The 18,505-nt window shown below is 45.2% G+C and overlaps 1 protein-coding gene across 1 annotated transcript in view; it reads left to right on the forward strand.

The window, feature by feature from the left end:
• The window catches only part of LOC138467361 (exportin-5-like), a 419,600-nt gene that overhangs the window by 105,825 nt on the left and 295,270 nt on the right, over positions 1-18,505 (forward strand). Inside the window, exons 10-11 of the mRNA XM_069607325.1 lie at positions 7,276-7,347; positions 15,668-15,793. Coding sequence (XP_069463426.1) covers positions 7,276-7,347; positions 15,668-15,793 — 198 coding nt within the window. The remainder of the gene's footprint in view (positions 1-7,275; positions 7,348-15,667; positions 15,794-18,505) is intronic.

An 18,505-nucleotide genomic window follows, 5' to 3' on the forward strand; every position in this document is an offset into this window, starting at 1 on the left:
CACCAAGGTGCAGTACAGCACCCACTGGTTACCATTTTGTCAAAATGGCCCCTGTCTTCTGTTTTCTCCATTTTCTGTTTGTGGGGTCTTTCTTGGGTTTTACTTTGTACGTTGAGACAGATTTGAGCCCTTTGTTTGTGCTACTTTTGCGGGCTTCAGCCATTAAGCCCGTCTCTGGCTCCAGTGTGTCTGGGAGGACAGAATGTGAGGGAGGGTCGCGGACCTCCCCTGTCATTGTCTCTAGGAATGCCTGAATGCAACGAGTCCTGATTGGCTGGCTGTCCTTTTAGGACAGACCACCTGCTGTGTGATTGACAGCCCTGGATGTGCATGAATGTGAGAACCCTGCTAAAAGGTGACGGTTTTGGGACTGCAGGCAGTCGATCACTAGGAGAAACACCCGACGAAGAAACCATGAACATAGCTTACATCCTTCTGGACCTTTGAATTGCCCAGTGGAGCCCGGCTGCTGTGCTGAACTCCTTTTTCATCTCGACGGAGAAGCTCTTGATGGAACGAGCTCTCCCCTTGTTTAGTAGGACCAACTAACCCTGAGACTAACTCTACTGGACCACTATCCCCGACTTGCTGTACTTGTGTTGCTTTAGAAGCCCAATGCCTGGTGTCGAGTGTACGTAGTAGCGTGCAATGTCTGCCGCGGAACGAATTTTGTATTTGTTTGTATTTGTTTATTACTTGTATCGCGCGCCGAACCCAGGGGTAACTGGGCGCTTGAGAATGTAGGGTACAGGTTGCAAAAGGTTATGCCAATAAATAACAAAAGGAATGACCCTGGTTACAGTTGGGTCGATAAGTTACAGTTGGGTCGGTTTACAAGATACACAAGATACACAGATAATAGGCAACGGTGTACGATGGTTGTATTGGGATCTGTAACTGAGGTGGCTGGTCCCTTACTGGGAAGGGTTGTTGGTTAGCCACGTTTTTATGCTGGCTTTGAAGGTGAGGAAGGAAGGTTCCTGTTTGAGGGTGATGGGGATGGCGTTCCAGCGTTTAGCTGCTTGAACTGGGAAACTGGCGCCGCCTGCTGATTTAAGGTTATATCTTGGGATCATTAGGTTTGAAGATTTGGAAGATCTGGTGATGCGGGTGGGTTGGTGGGGGCAGAGTTTGTCTGCAAGATATTTCGGTGCGTAATTGGTGAGGCATTTGTGCGTGATGGCCAGGGTGCGAAGGGTGATTCTGTCGCCGATGGGCAGCCAGTTAGCGTTTTGTCTGTGTGTGGCGATGTGGCAGGATCTCGGGAGGCTGAGAGCTGCTCTTAGTGAGTTATTCTGGAGCACCTGAAGTGTGTTGAGGTTATGTTCCAAAATGCTGAGGAATAGTGTGTTACAATAATCAATTTTGGTGAGAGCGAGTGCTCTGGCTAGAGTTAGGCAGCTACTTGTAGATAGGAAGGGTTTGCAACTATATATAAGTTTGTTTGTGTAGGCTGTGGAGGATGCAATGGTGTTGACCTGTTTTCTGAGGGAAAGGGTTGAATCAAGGTAGACCCCCAGGGTTTTTTATCTCCTTGGAGACGCTGATTGTGTTGTTGTCAATGGCGAAAGACGAGTAGCTGCGGTCAAGTTTGTTCAGGCGAGCCTGAGAGCCTACGATCATCAGCTCTGTCTTGTCGTCATTGAGTCAAAGACCGTTGTTAGCCATCCAGGCTTGGATTTCGAGTTAGATGCTGTTGAGTAATTTAGAGTCATGGTCGTAACAGCCGGTGAGGTGTATGAGGACTTGGGTGTCGTCAGCGTAGTTGGTATAGACTACACCCAGGTTGTCAAGTCGGTCGAAGAGGAGCTTCGTAAAGATGTTATATAACGTGGGTGACACACACTATCCTTGCGGGACGCCACACAGGATTGGAGTTGGGTCTGCGGAGGCTGAGGGTGAAAAGACTCTGGTGGTGCGGTCTGCTAGAAAAGATTTGATCCAATCAGATGCATTGGAAGAGAAAGCTGCGGCAGTGGAGAGATGTTTGGTCAGGATTTGGTGGTCGACAAGGTCAAAAGCTGCGGATAGGTCTAGTAATAGGAGGATTGCAAGTTTGCCTTTATCCTTTGCCTCGTCCATTGGAATCTTTAGGTCTAGGAGAGCAATCTCAGTCCCATGTCTAGGTCTGAATCCGGATTGTCTGAGGCCGAGGAGGTTGTTCACATCTAAGTGTTTCTGGATCTGCAAGTATGCCACACGGTCCAGGATCTTTAGGAGAAAGGGGACTGTGGTGATAGGCCTGTAGTTGGTGGGAATATTCAGGTCCAGATTGGCTTTCTTTAGTAGTGGATAGTGACCCAGGCTTCCTTAAGATTTTGGGGTACCTGATTGGAGGCGAAGGAGGAGTTGATCACAGTGGTTATGAAGGGGGCAAGGAGTTTGGCTCCATCCTTAATGATGGTGGCTGGGCAGACATCACCTTGGCAGTGAGAGGGTTTTAGGCTTTTAATGTTTTCGACTTCCTTAGGTGTTACTTGGGAGAAAGTGAAAGGTGGACAGGTGGGGGTTCTGTCGAGGTGGAGGTTAGCAGCTTGGCGGTCCTTTTGAAGGGTAGCCTTTTTAGCTTTGATTTTGTTTTGGAGGAGGGTAATTTTGTCTGCTAGGGCTTGCTGTATTTTGGTACACCAGTCTGCATTTTTGATACAGTCTTGGGTAGGGGGTGCTGGGGACTCTAGCTCTTTTAGGATGTTAAATAATTCATTTGTTTTGGAATTGGCGTTTTGGATTCTAGTATCGTAGGTATGTTTTTTGGCTGATAAGATGGCTGTTTTGTAAGTAGCGGATGCTAGCGTGAACGCTGTTCTATTGGAGATGGAGGGTGTTTTTCGCCAGGTGGTTTCGGCAGCTCTTTTTAAGGTTCTAAGGTTTTTTAACGAGGGGGGGGGGGAGGGGGGGGGGGTAAATCATTTGTTGAGGTGTGCTTGGGGTTTAGGTTTCCTGAGTTTGAGGGGTGCGACAGTGTCTAATGCTGACTTGAGGGTGTTGTTGTAGAGGTCCACTAGGTATGTTGGGTCGAGGTTGTTAGCTTTTGGTTTGCAAAGAATATTTTTAATGAGTTGTTGGAGGCTTTCTATGGAGATATTACGGCAGTTTCTGGCTAGCGATGGAGGTTCGGTGTTGGTTTTTGTGGGGGGTGGTCCCGGGATGGAGAACTGGATGAGGTGGTGGTCGGACCATGCAACAGGCTCATTTTGGGTAACGGTGATGGCACAGTTAAGGTCAGCGATCCAGTCCAGGGTCCTGCCTTTGGAGTGGGTTGGCATGGAGATTCTGTGTGCAAAACTGAGGTTGGATATGGAGTTGGCCAGGGATAGGGCATGTGGGTCGTTGGGGTCATGGAGGCCAAGTTTTAGGTCACCTAGGAGGATGGTTTTTGAAGCGAGTTTGGTGTGTGTGGAGAGGAGGTCAAGAATATCGGTCTCGAAAGTGGACGATGGGCCGGGGGGCCGGTAGACAAGGTGCATGAGTATTGTGGTGGTTGGTGTCAGTGAGAGTTTCATGGATAAGAGTTCTGCGGAGTGGAAGTTTATTTGGGGTATGGCTCGAAGTGCTAGGTGGGACTTGGCGATGAAGGCTACTCCTCCGCCTTTGTTGGAAGTTCTGTCGGCTCTGATGATGGAGTACCCTTCTGGTAGGGCTAATGAGAGAGCAGGGCCTGCTTCATGGTGGAGCCAGGTTTCGGTTACTGCTAGGAAGTCCAAACTGTTGAGGGTGATGATGTCCGAGATCTCTGAATCCGGCTTGAAGCTCCAGGAGTCTCCGAAGGACCATCCCGAAGCAGGACCTCCAGATCCAGAATCTAGGAAAGAGGGAGCGCCGAGAGTACAACCGGTGTCCAAGACCCACATTGGTGGTGTTTGCTAAGCGCTGAAACTGCGACGTGCCGCTGAACCGATAAGAGCCCGTAGCTGCCGGCGACCTCCCGAGTACTGCGTAGGAACCTTCCAGTCGTCCTCCCTCTTGTCCCCACGACTGAGCCTCAGGAACCAGGGTCTGCGCTGCTGTAGCAACACCGAATCCAGCTGGACCAATCTTCTTCAAATCAGAGCTATCTTATTGCGTTTAGCTGCTCTTTTCACTTGAGAATTGCACTGGGTTACCTTTTTGTGAGTTGATTTCAACTCCCTTTTCACAAGTTTAACAGCTTGGGACCCTAAAAGTTATTTTACTGAACTCTAACTTTGTGCAAGACTTTGATCCAAGAAGTGCATCAGATCCATAGACTGTATCCCTCATGACTTTGGCTGTACTGGCTCCCTGAAGGCACTCTTCTAGTCCATTGGCTTTGATACTGTTTGTCCCTAATAGGTATTCGCTTGTGTATACTGTTACTGCTGGTAAATGCTTATCTAGACTTCATTGGGGGATTTAGCTGTCCTTGCATGTACTGAGAAGCTGTCTAGCCTTTTTCTTTCCCTAACATTTCCTTTTTGCAACCTCAGAATCTACAAAGTATACTAGTGTGATATATAAATGCCAGTGTGATTGAAGTCACCTCAGTGTGTAGGAATTGTTTAAGAAGCATATCCAAAGATTATCCGCTAACTTGTGCTGATTCTGCAAAGTAACTTTAACGTACATTTACATTATTACAACAAACTGCCTTTTTAAAGAAAGCTTACTTAAAAATTGATGTTAATTAAATAACTATAACTGAAAACCTGATTGTAAGAGTTACTTGGTTACTTGTATTGACTGATTTTATTTGTACAGCTCACGTTTACCCCTCTTGAGATTGGCCTGGATGCTCAGTCACACTAGCAACTTGTGTTGTACAGTCCTATACTAAAAGGTGGGTTACCTAATACCAAGCAGATAAGTGTTGTGTAGTCTCACCAAGTGTGACTGCACCAATTCTTATTTTACCGGTACGATGAACCCTATCCAGCTCTATGGAGGCATCATCGTGGGAGACGAAAGACTGAGCGGAAGGGAGTCCCTTACCAACTCCAGGTCCTGCTCGGGGACTGAGGATGGGGCTCCCCGTATGCGGAAGTTATTACGGCGAGAGCAGTTTTCTCTATCTTCCTGCTTCATTTCCAAGGCTTCACATGTCGCCTCAAATGCCGTAAGCCTGTCGGAGCCCTCGCCTATGTCGAACATTTGTTCGTGTTGGGTTGTTTGCATATCCGCTATTCTGTTTTCGACCTCGACCACTCTTTTGTCCAGCCCAGTGATTGATTTTTTTTTTTCTTTGTTTTTTTGTTGTTGCATCAGGGATTCAGTACCCTTCTGATATTCCCTGGTCATGGCAGCAAGCAGCTCCTGTAAGTCGGTCTTGGTCACAGATTGTACTTGTGAGTCCCCCCCCCCTTAAATTTGGAACTGCAGGGTGGACCATGGGATAAACACGGTTGCCTCTTTTAGTTTTGTCTGCTGCCCCTGCAGCCAGCAGGGTGGCGATGTCGGCCTGCTTGGCAGCTTTACCAGATTTTGCTATGCTGTATTCTCAATCTACTCCATGCCCTCTTGACGGTCACTGTGATGGTGTAACCACAGCCTTCAGGGGTAGTGCTGGTAGGCTATTGGCGCCAGACTGTGCCCCTGGAGGGCTGTGGGCTATGCGGTTTGGGGTGGGGGTCTCTTGTGCCTTGGTTGCTGTAGCTTGTGGCCTGTAATGCTGGATGGAACACGCCTCACTGGTGTTGCACCAGAGTTGTTGGCATGCCCCCAGGTCCCCCTCAACCCAAAGGAAAAAAGGGGCGGTCTAGGAAACTCCTATTAGGCAGATAGACGAGGGTGGGGAAACTGCATTCACTCCTCCCCTCATGGCAGTCTAGTCCCTGCAAGACATCCCTCTACTCTCAAGGCGCATGTCTGGCCTGCTGGATTGGCCTGGCGTCCCCATGCAGAACCACCAGCCACTTCCTTCAGTTCCCTGGATGCTCCATGTGGCGCCCGGGCTGACCGGCTCTGAAAACTGCCTGCTGTGTCCTTCTAGTGGGGTCTGGCCTCTGCCACATGGGCAAATCGCCACCTCAGCTCCAGGACCCCCAAGGGTATGGCCATATGCAGTTGGGCGGTCTCCTTCCCACGCAACCCTCATGAACTGCTGTTTCCAGTCCGCGCTGCCATTTTGAGCCGGCGACCAGATGACAAGGGTCCGTACGGCTATCTTCGTGATCGCAGTGCCAGGGTGCTCCCTGTTTACTTCCATTAGTGCATGGAGTCTTTAGGCATTTGTTCCCCAAAAATCGGGCTGCTCCAGCCTCTGGTGAAGCCATGTCTGTTTCCCGCAGGGCTAAGGCCGGGACAGTTCATGGAGCCATGCTTTGCGCGCCGGCTCCGGCCCAAGCCCCCCAGGGATCATTTTCTTTACCGATGGTTGGTCACATAGGGATCCTTCATTCATTTCATTAGGACATTAGTTGAGGCTTGGCATTTGGTTGTTGCCTCATGGCCTCTTGCTTATTTATTGGATATTTGTAAAGCGCCTATAAAACAACTGGTGTTTGAAGGCGCCTAACAGGTTGCGGTTAGTGTCTTAATGATACAAGACACAAGATATTGCTTTAGTGGAATTTGTAGATTTATTTCCTTTCCTGATATACACACAAGTTGTTTGGCAGCTCAAGAATTTATTTTTACGGGGGTTGAAACATTTAGACTGGGTATAATCCAGAGCTAAGAAACATTTTTTTTTTTTTAGGGTTGCATGCTGACTAAAATACTAGTAATTGTTTTTTATTTCTCAGCCGGGCTGAGGCTGCCAACAGCACATCACTGCTCTCTTGCACTTTTCCAGCTTATTCCCACTAATGTGTCCGCACATAGGCAGAAAAATAATCAGTTGGCAACTTGAAGGAGCATTGTGTTAGCCTGTGTGTTAGCCTGTACGCGTCATATAGGAAAAGTGATACAGGGCAAGGTCCCCGTCGACATCTAGCTTTACCTTTAAGTAAACCTCTTGTACTACTTCAGACCAGTCACTAGCTGGTAGATTATACAAAGCCGCGACTTTCAAAAAAAGGTACAGGCTCCTGAAATACGGTATGTAATTTCGGTTGCATGTATTTTCCTCATTTGGCTGTCATTTATAAAATGCTTCTTTGATCACATTAATGTGCCTATAAGGTTCTGGACATGCAAATGAATATTAGACCTAGCCGACCAAAAGCTGTCGCATTTAAAGGATTCTTGAAATGGAGAATTGAAATCTGATGTGTTTTTGTGTTTTAGTTTGTGAAGAATTGGATTACCAAGGTTTTTGACACTGCTTAGCTCTTCTCAAGTGGTCTATTGTGTGTAAGTTTGTGAATCTCTTATTTCCAGGATTCCGGGACCCCTTCATCATTTGGAAGATATCTAATTTCCCTACTTGAGTTCACAGAGCGCTCCACCCCGGTAAGCAGTGCCAGTAACATGTCTTTCACCCTTACGATTGCACTATTCTATAGTTACAGCTTTTCAGTGTTATCGTCTGTATTTGAACATTTGTTGCACACTTTGCAGCCTTCACTCTCCCCCATCAGCATAGGCAAAAGGATCTTGAACAAATGCATAAAATATGATAGTGGAATAAGTATGGTGAAAGCTACGGGCATGTATTGAAATTGCCATATTAAATATTAATTAGGTTAATACTAAAAAGATTACAATGGGGATCTTTATTTCACATTGTCAGTTTTGCACATTAACATGGGCTGGACCATGAATATTAGAAGCATTAACTGCAGGTAGACTATGCAGTATACTGTGACAGAGTGTTACTGCGGCAAAATTATAAAGGCCAGTTTCTTCGGTCCAATGAAGTTAAAGTGAGAAAAGCACATACTCCACATGGAAACTAGAGCCTTTTGTAGGTCAGTAAATACTCCTCCTAATGGAGTCCCACAGATAGTTTCTGAAGACAGCTGGTGCTGGAGAAGTTCTTTCAGCCACCGCGGGCACGTTTCTTTGTCAGTGTTGTTGCAAGCCCTTCATGCCGGACATGACATTGAGGCAACCATGCCCCATGACCCCTGTTTTTGTTCTTGCACTCTCTTTACGCTACTTGAAACACCACTAGCTTTGGGCTCCAGTAAAGCATTGTGACTCATGCCCTGAACGCCTTGTGCTTTCAGCCCTGCTGGGACTGCGGGAGGCAAATATCTGTTGGGTCCTGTTACGACAGGATTCCAGAGTCCTTTTTAAGGGCTCCTCAACTTTTTTGCATTTTCCTCCTTTTACTTTTGGATCTCTGATGTATCTTGGTTTCAAGAGGGACTTCTACAGATGCACAATATTGCACAAATGCCATTGCAATCCTTTTTTACTCATCTGTATATGGTCCTGGATTGGCCATACGGCTCGTGCTCTCAAGATCACTTTGTAAGTCCGCAATTTGTACAATAGGGCTTATTCTATGATCCCAATTGGTTTTAGGGAGGAAGCTGGTGGTAACTGCATTTATTTTATTTTAATTTTATCTTGTTATAATGCGCCGGAGCCCGCAGGCATCAGGGCGCAAAAGATTTGCTCAGGTAAGCGGGTAAAGGAAAAATACTTATTTATTTGAACAGTCTCGTCTTCATAAAGATGTGCAAATCTGGAATCATTCTCTATTCCACTGGCCGTTTATTCCATATAGTAGCAGCCACTGCTGGGAAGGAGCGACCATTACCCCTAGTTCTTTTAGCACAGGGACATCGAAGAAGCATTGTGTTGCTTGATCTAGTAGTCCTCCTAGAGTGCTTCAATTGAATGCTATCTCAAAGGTAAATCGGAGCTGAGCCATACAAGCCTTTATGGGTGATGGTACTAACCTTAAAAACAATCCTAATCAATGGCTAACAAATGAAGCTCACTTCTGTATTCATTAACAGAAGCATCTCTAGGAACGTCTTTAATGATGCGGACTGCATCATTTTGTAATACCTGGATCCTATGGATGCATCTTTTATTAGCTCCTGCCAGAACGGCATTACAATAATCTAGCCTTGGCATAAGCACGGCTCTTGTTAGTGTAATGCAGTTGGCCTGGGAGAGGAAAGGTTTAATTAGCCCAAGTAATTTCAGGTGGTAGTGTGCTTTTTTAACAATGCTATTAGTATGGGCATCGGCGCTTAATAAAGACTCGATCACAATACCCAGTTTCCTAAACTCTGCATTAGTTTTGGTTTCATCAGCAGTGCAATCCATCTTTAGCAAATTGGTAACCAAATGTGCCTTTTTGATAGCAATTAAGCTACCCATCTAGATTTGTTTAAGCTTCCTTTTGTATTTTTTTAAAACAATTTCTTTTTTAAAACAATTTTTATTTTGTCAATCGAAAGCATAAACACTTGTATCATACAACAAATTTGACTTTATCAACTTGTAACCCATTTCATGTCTTTGTTGCTTCCGGCTTTTGAACAGTTGCCCCTGAGGTTTTACCTTTAACTCTTAACTGTTACCCCCCTGCCGACTCACAAGTCAGAATATTTGTAATACATTTGTTTTATTCTAGAACCTCTTTTTTTTTTACACCAAACATAGTTTATTAATGTATATTGCGCAGAGGTTACAAGAGTACTTGCAGCCTAGGATACACATGGCATAAGTACAAATCCAGAAGCTCACAGAAAAATACTGTTTTGAAATGTAAAGAAATGTGGTTACAAAAATCACCAAAGGTAGTAACACATAAGAAGAACGCAGTACAAACAGTTTGATAATAGCACTCAAGAAGCTGTTGCAATACATAAATGGAGGAGATGGGGGTCTTACTTGTCCTAGGCTTTAAACCAGTTGATGTGATTCAGTCTAAAGTTCAAGTATGGTTGGTCCGCTCATAGGGAAGGGCAAAGGAGTTACACAGCTGAGCAGCTTTTACAGAAAAGCTGCACCCCCCACTTTGGATAACTTAAATCTTGGGAGAGTGAGGCAATTAATATTGGCTGTTCTAGTAGGCCTAGTTGCAGATTTTTTACAGAATCTCTCACTTAGGTAGCACTTGGCTGCATTAATCAAGCAATTAGTAGATGAGCTATGCGGTTTTAAGCCGGATTTTGTCGTTTGTTGAAAGGCAGTTGTTTTGTCTTCTGATCTCACAGTTGTGCTCTCTCCTTGCAATACCCCAGGCAGCTCTAATGGCATTATTTTGGAGTATTTAAATTCTTCTGATAATGTGCTTATTAGAACCAAAGTAGAGAGAGTTGCAATAGTCCCATTTGGACAGGATAAGGGCTCTTGCAAAGATAAGGCAACTGTCTTTAGATAAGAATGCTTTGAACACAACCACAAGCCTAAAACGCAGCAATCCGCACAAACTTCACAACAATGCAACAACAAAACAAACCACACATAGACTTGCACAACAGCACACAATGACTACGGACCATAACACACCCCAAAACCCAGCCAACGGACCCACCGGGCTGAGGCTGCCAACAGCACATCACTGCTCTCTTGCACTTTTCCAGCTTATTCCCACTAACCCACCCCCTCTCCTCCTCTTTTTCAGAGCCGCCAGAGCACCAGGGGACCACTTTGGTGGTGATAGTGCGCGGTACAAATGTCCTTTAACATTAACAGCTCTGATAAGTTTGCATGTATATGCAGTGACAGACGCCATGGAGTTTACTTGTTTAGTGAATGACAGAGTGGAATCGCGGTGAAAACCCTAAGGTTTTTACCGCTTTGGCAACTTTTAATAGGATTACCGTCGATCATGAAGGAGGTGTATTCGTGGCCTAATTTTTTACGGTTGGAGGTAGTGCCCAAGATGATGAGTTCAGTTTTGTCATCATTCAGGCATAGACCGTGTACTGCCATCCATGCCTAGATGATGAGGTAGACCCTGTTCACCAAGGCCAAATCCTTGCTGTAATCCCCGGAAAGTGGTAGGAGAATCTGGGTATCTGCATAGTTTGTGTAAGTTATACCAAGATGGTCCAGATCATCGAAAAAAAGGGGCTTGGTAAATATATTATACAGGGTTGGTGAGACACATCAACCCTGGGGCACTCCGCAAGTGATGGGGATAGGGTCTGCAGCTGCAGAAGGAGAGAACTCTCATAGTCCTGTTACTGAGGAAGGATTCAATCCAGACTATAGCTTCCTTGGAAAAATGCGCAGCGGAGTCCAAGTGGCTGCATAGGACCTTGTGGTCCACAAGGTCGAATCCAGCTGAGAGATCTAAGAGGATAAGTAGGGCTGATTTCCCCCTGTCCCTGAGCTCATCAATTTGAGCCTTGAGGTCAATTAGTAGTTTTCGTTCCATGTTATGGACGGAAGCCTGATTGGCGTGCTCCTAGTAGGTGGTTATGTTCCAAGTACTTCTGAATTTGTAGGTAGGCGACCTTGTCTATTATTTTGAGGAGAAATGGCACTGTGGTAATGGCCCGGTATTTGGTTGGAATAGATGGGTCTAGAGTTTGTTTTTTCATGAGTGGGAGTACCCATGACTCTTTGAGGTTGCTTGGTATGGTACCTGTGGAGGAGGCGGCATTAATAAGCTTTGATATGAAGGGTGCCAAATCCCAGCATTGGTCACCCTGACAGTTCAAAGGTTTAAGTGACAGTATGACTTTTTCAGTCTTGAGAATAGAGACTTTGGAAAAGCTGAAGCTGATATGTGGTTATTAGGTGATGCTGGGTATTGTTAGGCTGGGTCAAGGTGGATAGAGAGGCTTTATATTTTGCAATGTTGTCCTGCCGAGTGGAAACTTTATTAGCTAGAGCAGACTGAATATTAGTGCACCAGGTTTGGTCTTTTGTGCAGGTGTCTTGTACTGGGATAGGTGTTGCTAATTCTTTTAGAATTACAAATGGTTCCCTCATACTAGAATTAGCTTGTGAGATTCGATTATTATATGATTCACGTTTGGCCAGACATATTTTTTTGTTAAGAGATGATATATTCATACGGTTGGTTCTATTTTCTATGGATGGAAGTAGTCTCCAAGAAGTCTCACATATTTTCTTTTTTCCAGTCGTAGAGTTTTCAATTATGGGGTATACCAGGTGTTGAGATGAGATTTAGGTTTGCTTTGTCTCAATTTGAGAGGGGCAGTGGAGTAAAGTGAAGCGGTCATAATTTTGTTGTACATGTAGACTAGCATGTTGGGATCCATGCTGTCCGGTAAAGAATTGAGGGTAGGAAGAATAAGAGGTACAAGTCTGTCTACCGTGATTCTTTTTATTCCTGGTTACAGTGGGGCTGGGGGAAACAGTAGGCGTATTTTTAGGTGTAGGTTTTATGGTGGCTAGTCTAAATGACAGGTGGTGGTGGTCTGTCCAAGCTTGTGGTGTGATGGAGGTAATGTCGGTGTTGCAGTTATAATCCGCCACCCAGTCCAGTATTCTCCCTTTTGTTTATGGGTAGGTGAATTACCTCTCAGGGTGAGGCCTATTTCTGACCGGATGTAAGCGGTACTATTTGCTTGTTTATCTAGTGCGTCGTTAAAACCCAAGTTGAAATCCCCCTAATAGAAGAACTTGTGAGGTACTTTTTAAATTGTCTGAGATAATAGTAAATATCTTCCTCAAATGACCCAATGGGACTTAGAGGTCTATATATGAGGTGAATGGTAAGAGTCTGGGAATTGGCGATATGTAGTTTAGCTGTGAGGGCTTCACAGGATAGGGGGTCTAGTGGTGGGGATAGTCTGAAGGATAAGCTGGATTTAGCAATGAGGGCGATGTCTCCTCCCACTTTGCATCTATCTGCTCTCAAGATGGTGTATCCGTCTGGAATTGCTAGCATGAGGGCAAGGCCTGCTGCATCATGCAGCCAGGATTCGGTGATGGCTAGAAAGTCATAGTTTTCAGCCAAAATCAGGTTGGATATCTCTGTGGCATGTGCGACTAGAGATCTGGCATTTATTAGTGCCCCCTTAAGATCTGGAGTAAGGCTGTCGGGTAGTAGTGGGGGTACCAGGCTTGTAATCACACCAATGGGCTGTAAAGCGCAGAGGTACTTGGTTTGTTTGGAGATCTTGTTAGGTAGGTTATGCTTAATCAGAGGGGTTGGCTGGTTAGGGATAGGCTTGTCTGATAGTGGTTTTGGAGTTAGGTGGGTTCTTTCTCTCAAGATTGAGGTTAGTTGTAGATCTGGCAGGATGTTCAAATATTTTGGCCAGTCTAGATCGGAGCCTTGTTTTCCTGGAGGCTATAATCACTCAGTCTGGTGGGTTAAGATGGGCTCTGGGGAGGGTTCAAACGGCTTAGCACTTGACCATGGGTTGTATTGATAAGGCGAGGGAGGTATAGCGTTGGGAGTCATGGCTGGGTTGGTTACACACATTGAGTCTGCCATATGACGAGTAGTGCATGCTGTCCGGCTGACTAAGAGGCCTAATGTTAGTAAGGTGCCTAAGGTAACAAGATTATAGTCTGTGGTAAGCATATTGCAGTAGATATCAGTTAGCAAGGAATAACATTGAAGCTATGAGGAGTAACTGTATTACAGGTAGTGCTATCAGTCGATTGTGGGCTCCACTTTAGGGTGCTAGATTAGACATATGCATTGTTCAGGTACATTTAGATAATATACAGGCTTGTTGGCACTATGGAAAGTAAGAAGCTAGAAGAGAGCACAGCCAACTTCTGGTGCTGTTGCTAAGGTAGTGAAGCAAGTTAGGCAGTTCTGATATGGGCTAGCCAGATGCAATTTAGCGTAATAGGCTAGTTCGAAATGCTAGTAATGGCTTAGGCAGATACAATTCAGCGTAATAGGCTAGTTCTGAAATGCTAGTAAATGGGCAAGGCAGATGCAATATAGCATGTTTACTATATAGACTGGATTGGGATGTTGGCTATTGGTCGAGCAATACTTAATGGAAAGGTTGAGGTACCTTCTACAGAGTCGGTAGCAAAGGCAATATCATAGGTAATGAAGTTAGACGTTAACATAGTAACATAAGGTAATAGCAATAGGCATGCAGCTAAAGGCGTTAGCATGCGAAAGTAAGCTGCAATATTGGCAACAGTTGGTGGCTAGTGCGCTTAGGTTAGATGTGGCATTTCACTTGTGGTGGTCGGTTAGATAGGTTTTACTAGTAGTCGGCCGACATACATTTCTTTTTTTATTTTTTATAATTTTATGAATTTTATTCCAACAAACAATACAAACCAAACTTGCAGTACATATAACATTTTAAATATACATTGCTTCATGTCCACTGCTTCTCCCCCCCCCTTTTGAGCCTACTCCCTTTCATGTTCCATTTCTGTGCCTTGTAATAGTGATTCCTCTTCCATGGTTTCCGTTGGGTCTTGTGATAACCCAAATAACTCTATTAGTTGTTTCCAGGCTATCAGGGTCTCAGTCCCCCACTCCCCCTCCCCGGCATTACTTGCATCTTGCCATACTGTAGTTTCCGCTTCAGCCCATTTCTGTAGATCTTTCCACCATATTTCTATTTGTGGTCTATGGCATGCCTTCCACCCCATAGCAATTCTCCTCTTTGCAAGTGCATACGCTAGGTCCTTTAGTTTACTCACATGCTTGAGTTTACGTGGTCTCGGAAACCCTCCTATCAAGCAGGCCCACACCGTGTCCACCACAATCTTGATTCCTTTTTCAGCTAGCCTGTGTGCCACTTCAGCCCAAAATCGCTCAATGACTGGGCATGACCAGAACATATGCACCATTCCGGCATTTTCCTCATCACTAGTTGGCCGACATACTTAGTGGCGAACTCAGAATATCTGGGTCGTAATTCGACAATTAAAGTTAGGTAGCAGGAGAGGGAACAAGCTAGAATGAGGCGGGCAGGCTATGGGCTGTACACAAACATTGCTAAATGGGCTAGAATAGCTTTAACTAACAATAGGCTGTCGTGCAAAGCATGTGGCAGCGCTCTAATTTTTGGGTGCTGGTTAGACCCGTATCTGAGGTCAACTCGCAATGTTTACCCAATGTACAGGAGTGGCATAGAGGCAGGTCTGGCGTTGGGTGAAGAAAAGATAGTTATATTCAGAGGAGTGTAACGCTATCTCTCTGGTGTGTAGAATAGAGTGCTTGTTATGAGTCAAGGGTTAGATGGGGGTAGTCTCCTTGTGGCCCGATGCGGAGTAGACGGGCAGGAGACAGTCGTCGGCCTAATCAGGCGGGCCGTGTACAGGATGGGCCGGCTATCGCCATCCAGTTGTGACACGTGATGTAAATAGGCATGTGGGGCCAATCACAGGTCGCTGCTTCATGTGAGGTTGCTAGGCAACCTAATAAACAATAATACGAGCATATTTCTCTGAATGTACCAGTGATACATTAATGTCCAGTGTCCTAGCTATTTAAGTCACCTGAGGGTGTAGGAAGTGTCTGTGTGCCATCCCAAATGGGTACTTGCTGATTTAGAGAAACTAAGAGTGTGTATTTTGAAGTGTATTTGTGTTACTTATATATTGCCCCTTCTGAAGAAGGCTTATTCAAACTGTTAAATTAATAATTGTTTAATCAAGAAACCTTGTGTGCAAGTGTTTATTTTGATACTTGTCACTGTGAATCTGTGTAAAAACCCTACTGCTCACATTGAACCCTCTTGAGATAAGCCTGGCTGCTCAGCCACACTACCAACCTGCGTAGTACAGACTTATACCAAAGGTTGGATTCCTATTGCCAGGAGATCAATGTTGTTCTAGTCTCCCAACGGGTACTGCACACAATCTTGCCTAACAGGGTCTGTCTTTTTGTCTTTTTTGATGCTGACTTGCCCTATAATGTATCTTTAATACAACATGCTGTTTCTATTCTCAGTTCCTGCATTTCCCTACGCAGAATACCTGGACTGCAATTTTAAAGCATGAAGTCTTCTCTCGTGACCCTAAACTACTGGCCATTCTGCCAAACTATCTATCTGCTATAATGACAAACCTGGAGAAGGTATGTTTTTCTTTAATGAGTCAAACTGCAATAACTTTACCCTCTGAAGTTTCACATACTGAGTCCCGCATTGTTGGCCATCACTTGTAACTGACTGAGCTGAGCGGGTATTCCATGCTCCATTACATAGAACATTGAGCATACAAAAAAGTACATTGTAACGAGAATATTGATATGAGAGTTAGGACAAATGAGAAGTTTGGTGAGGATGGAATTGAATACTGTTTAAAAAGTGTGCATGGCACGTGGGCCTAAAGTTTCTAATTCTTTGGTATTGAGTCTTTAATTGATTGAGATGCATTTTTAATGGTTACACCTTCCAGATTGGGAACCCACCCCTGCAACATTAAAACTGACATTTAACTTGAACGCATACTTTTGTCCTATCATAAATGTACAGAATATGCAGCCTTGTGTAGTTTACAGCTATTGGTAACTTCTCACCCTCTAGATGTCTTGGCCTAAAACGTATGTTATCCCTTATTATCCTGAATATCGCTAATGGGAGTTGTGGGCCAAAATATCAGAGGGGTGATATGTTCGCTTCCCCTGGTACATCAATGACCATCTTACCTATGACTAGTTGGTGCTGTTGTTAGGGAGAATTCTCATTCTATGGCTAATTTCCCTTACCTATAGAGTCCCCCAACAGCTTTGCTGGATTTGAAGGGTTTGTTTTGTCTTCTGCTAAGAGTGAGACTCTTTCTCCCCTCTTAGGCATATTTGCTATGTGTGTTCTGGGCTATTTTTTGTTTAATGTCTATGGGGTTTATCTCACCCTCATAGGAACCATCTTTATACACGTGTTACACAGCACCCTCAGTGCAGTGACACAGGGGTGACTTAGCGACCCCCCAAACATACTCCATACCCTGGGACTGACTACTGTCTCCCAGGGCATGTGAAGTCCCCATTGACTTTATAGTCAATTTTTATGAATGAAACCAATAGTCAATTTTTATGAATGAAACCAGTACAACCCATCTTACTATGGAGGTACTGGGAAGGGTTAATAGTTTTTCCTGGTGTTCATTTTCGAGAGGGTACCGTACAGTCCCTCTCTCAAATGTTTCTGGCTGTTGGCAGTGGTTACTACCGCAAATATTTTCCTATGGTATTTTCCCATTGTTCGAGGCTACCACTTTTTCTGACAGCCTCTAACATACCGTCGGTTTATTTTATTATTAACTTTACTCCGGTAGGTTTTATTTGCCAGAACATTAATATAAATTCTTTCTCGTGTCTTTCTCTAAACTCCTAACCCAGGTCGGGGATCCTTTGTTCGTCCTTTTGGCCGGCCTCTGCCAAGAAGCCCTCCTTTCGGCGCCACAGAGTCTGGGGTGGGTCTGTTGTGTGGGAGGGGGAGTAGGACCCTGGACAGGGTTGCCTCCGCAACCCATGTCGCACTCTATCCTGATAGGCTGGAGGGTCTCCCGCCAAGATGACCACTCCACTGTGAGTGACAGCTAGGCTGTATGAATGGGGATCTTTTTGCATAAAAGCAGGGTTGCGAGGACTGGAAGAGGAAGACGTCGCCACTGTGAAGGCAAGCGTCCGATCCTCCCCCCAATGAGAGACAATAATGGACTCTCCCAAGATGGGAATAAGGCCACGACAAAGTGCGGGTGAGTGTAAATGGGAGTTTATCAATCAGAATAGGGCATGCAAAGAACTCTGCAAACTCCGAGAGCGCTCTGTCTGACAATAGCAAAGACGGGCGTATATATTTACAAAGAACGTCATCAGAACCTACATACTATAGGGGGCACAAGTTTATGGGGATTGGGTGGCGACGACTAGCTATAGGTGCTGCTGCAATGTGGTTGGCCGCGGCTGGAGGATGTCACTGGTTAGCCTCGTGGGTTGGGCTGGGCCTGGCAGGTCTGCTGGGTTCATCCGGGCGGTGGTGTTGTGCCACTGTGGCCAGTGTCAGAGATGAATGCCTTTTCCTGACTTCTTTGCCCTAGCCATACACACCGCAGTCATTCAACCATTTGCAATATTATCTTCCTTAGTAAATCTTCCAATACGTTATTCTACAGGTTAATGCAACACAGGAGGAATGCACCTAGAGTGGGGTTTGTTGGTGATTTATCAATACATGGTTACCAGCGTCCTGTTGACCGGGTACCATAGGTCGTGGGGTTGGGTCTCGGGGCATGGGACAGGCGGTCCATGTCATCATGTCTTGTTAGAAGTCATTATGGATGTGTTGCTGTAATGTTGCCATAATATTGGATGTCCTAATTTTACAGGGGCCATTAACCTAAGGTGAGCCGGTGGGTCGTGGGGCTTAAGAGAGGGTACCTCTGGATTTGTTTTCAGGCTGAGGTTTACTGCTGGGTTGTAAATAATACAGGTGGCGGGCCGTGGCGTTGGGTGCTGCAGGGGGATCTACAAATCTTTGAAGCGGCTCCAGGCGAGTAGGGGGAGGTGGAGCAGCACGGCACAGGCCTCTGCTTTTTCGTCTGGCAGGCTTCGCTGGGAGGGAGGGGGAATGGCCTTGCATGTGCTCACAAAGGTATTTTCCTTGTGTGTTGCCGATTTTAGGTGGAAGAAGCATAAACATTCAAATAATATATAATACTAATTGAGTCATTCCAAAGCTCACGTTTTAACATTGCTAATGCCTCTCATATAGCCAATCCGAGCACATTACTTGTACACTATGTTTTTGACAACTACAACATTTTGTTACATGCTTATACATTT

Source organism: Ambystoma mexicanum, chromosome 4q (genome assembly GCF_040938575.1).
Source record: "Ambystoma mexicanum isolate Mex_15411 chromosome 4q, UKY_AmexF1_1, whole genome shotgun sequence".
Taxonomy (NCBI): Eukaryota; Metazoa; Chordata; class Amphibia; order Caudata; family Ambystomatidae; genus Ambystoma; species Ambystoma mexicanum.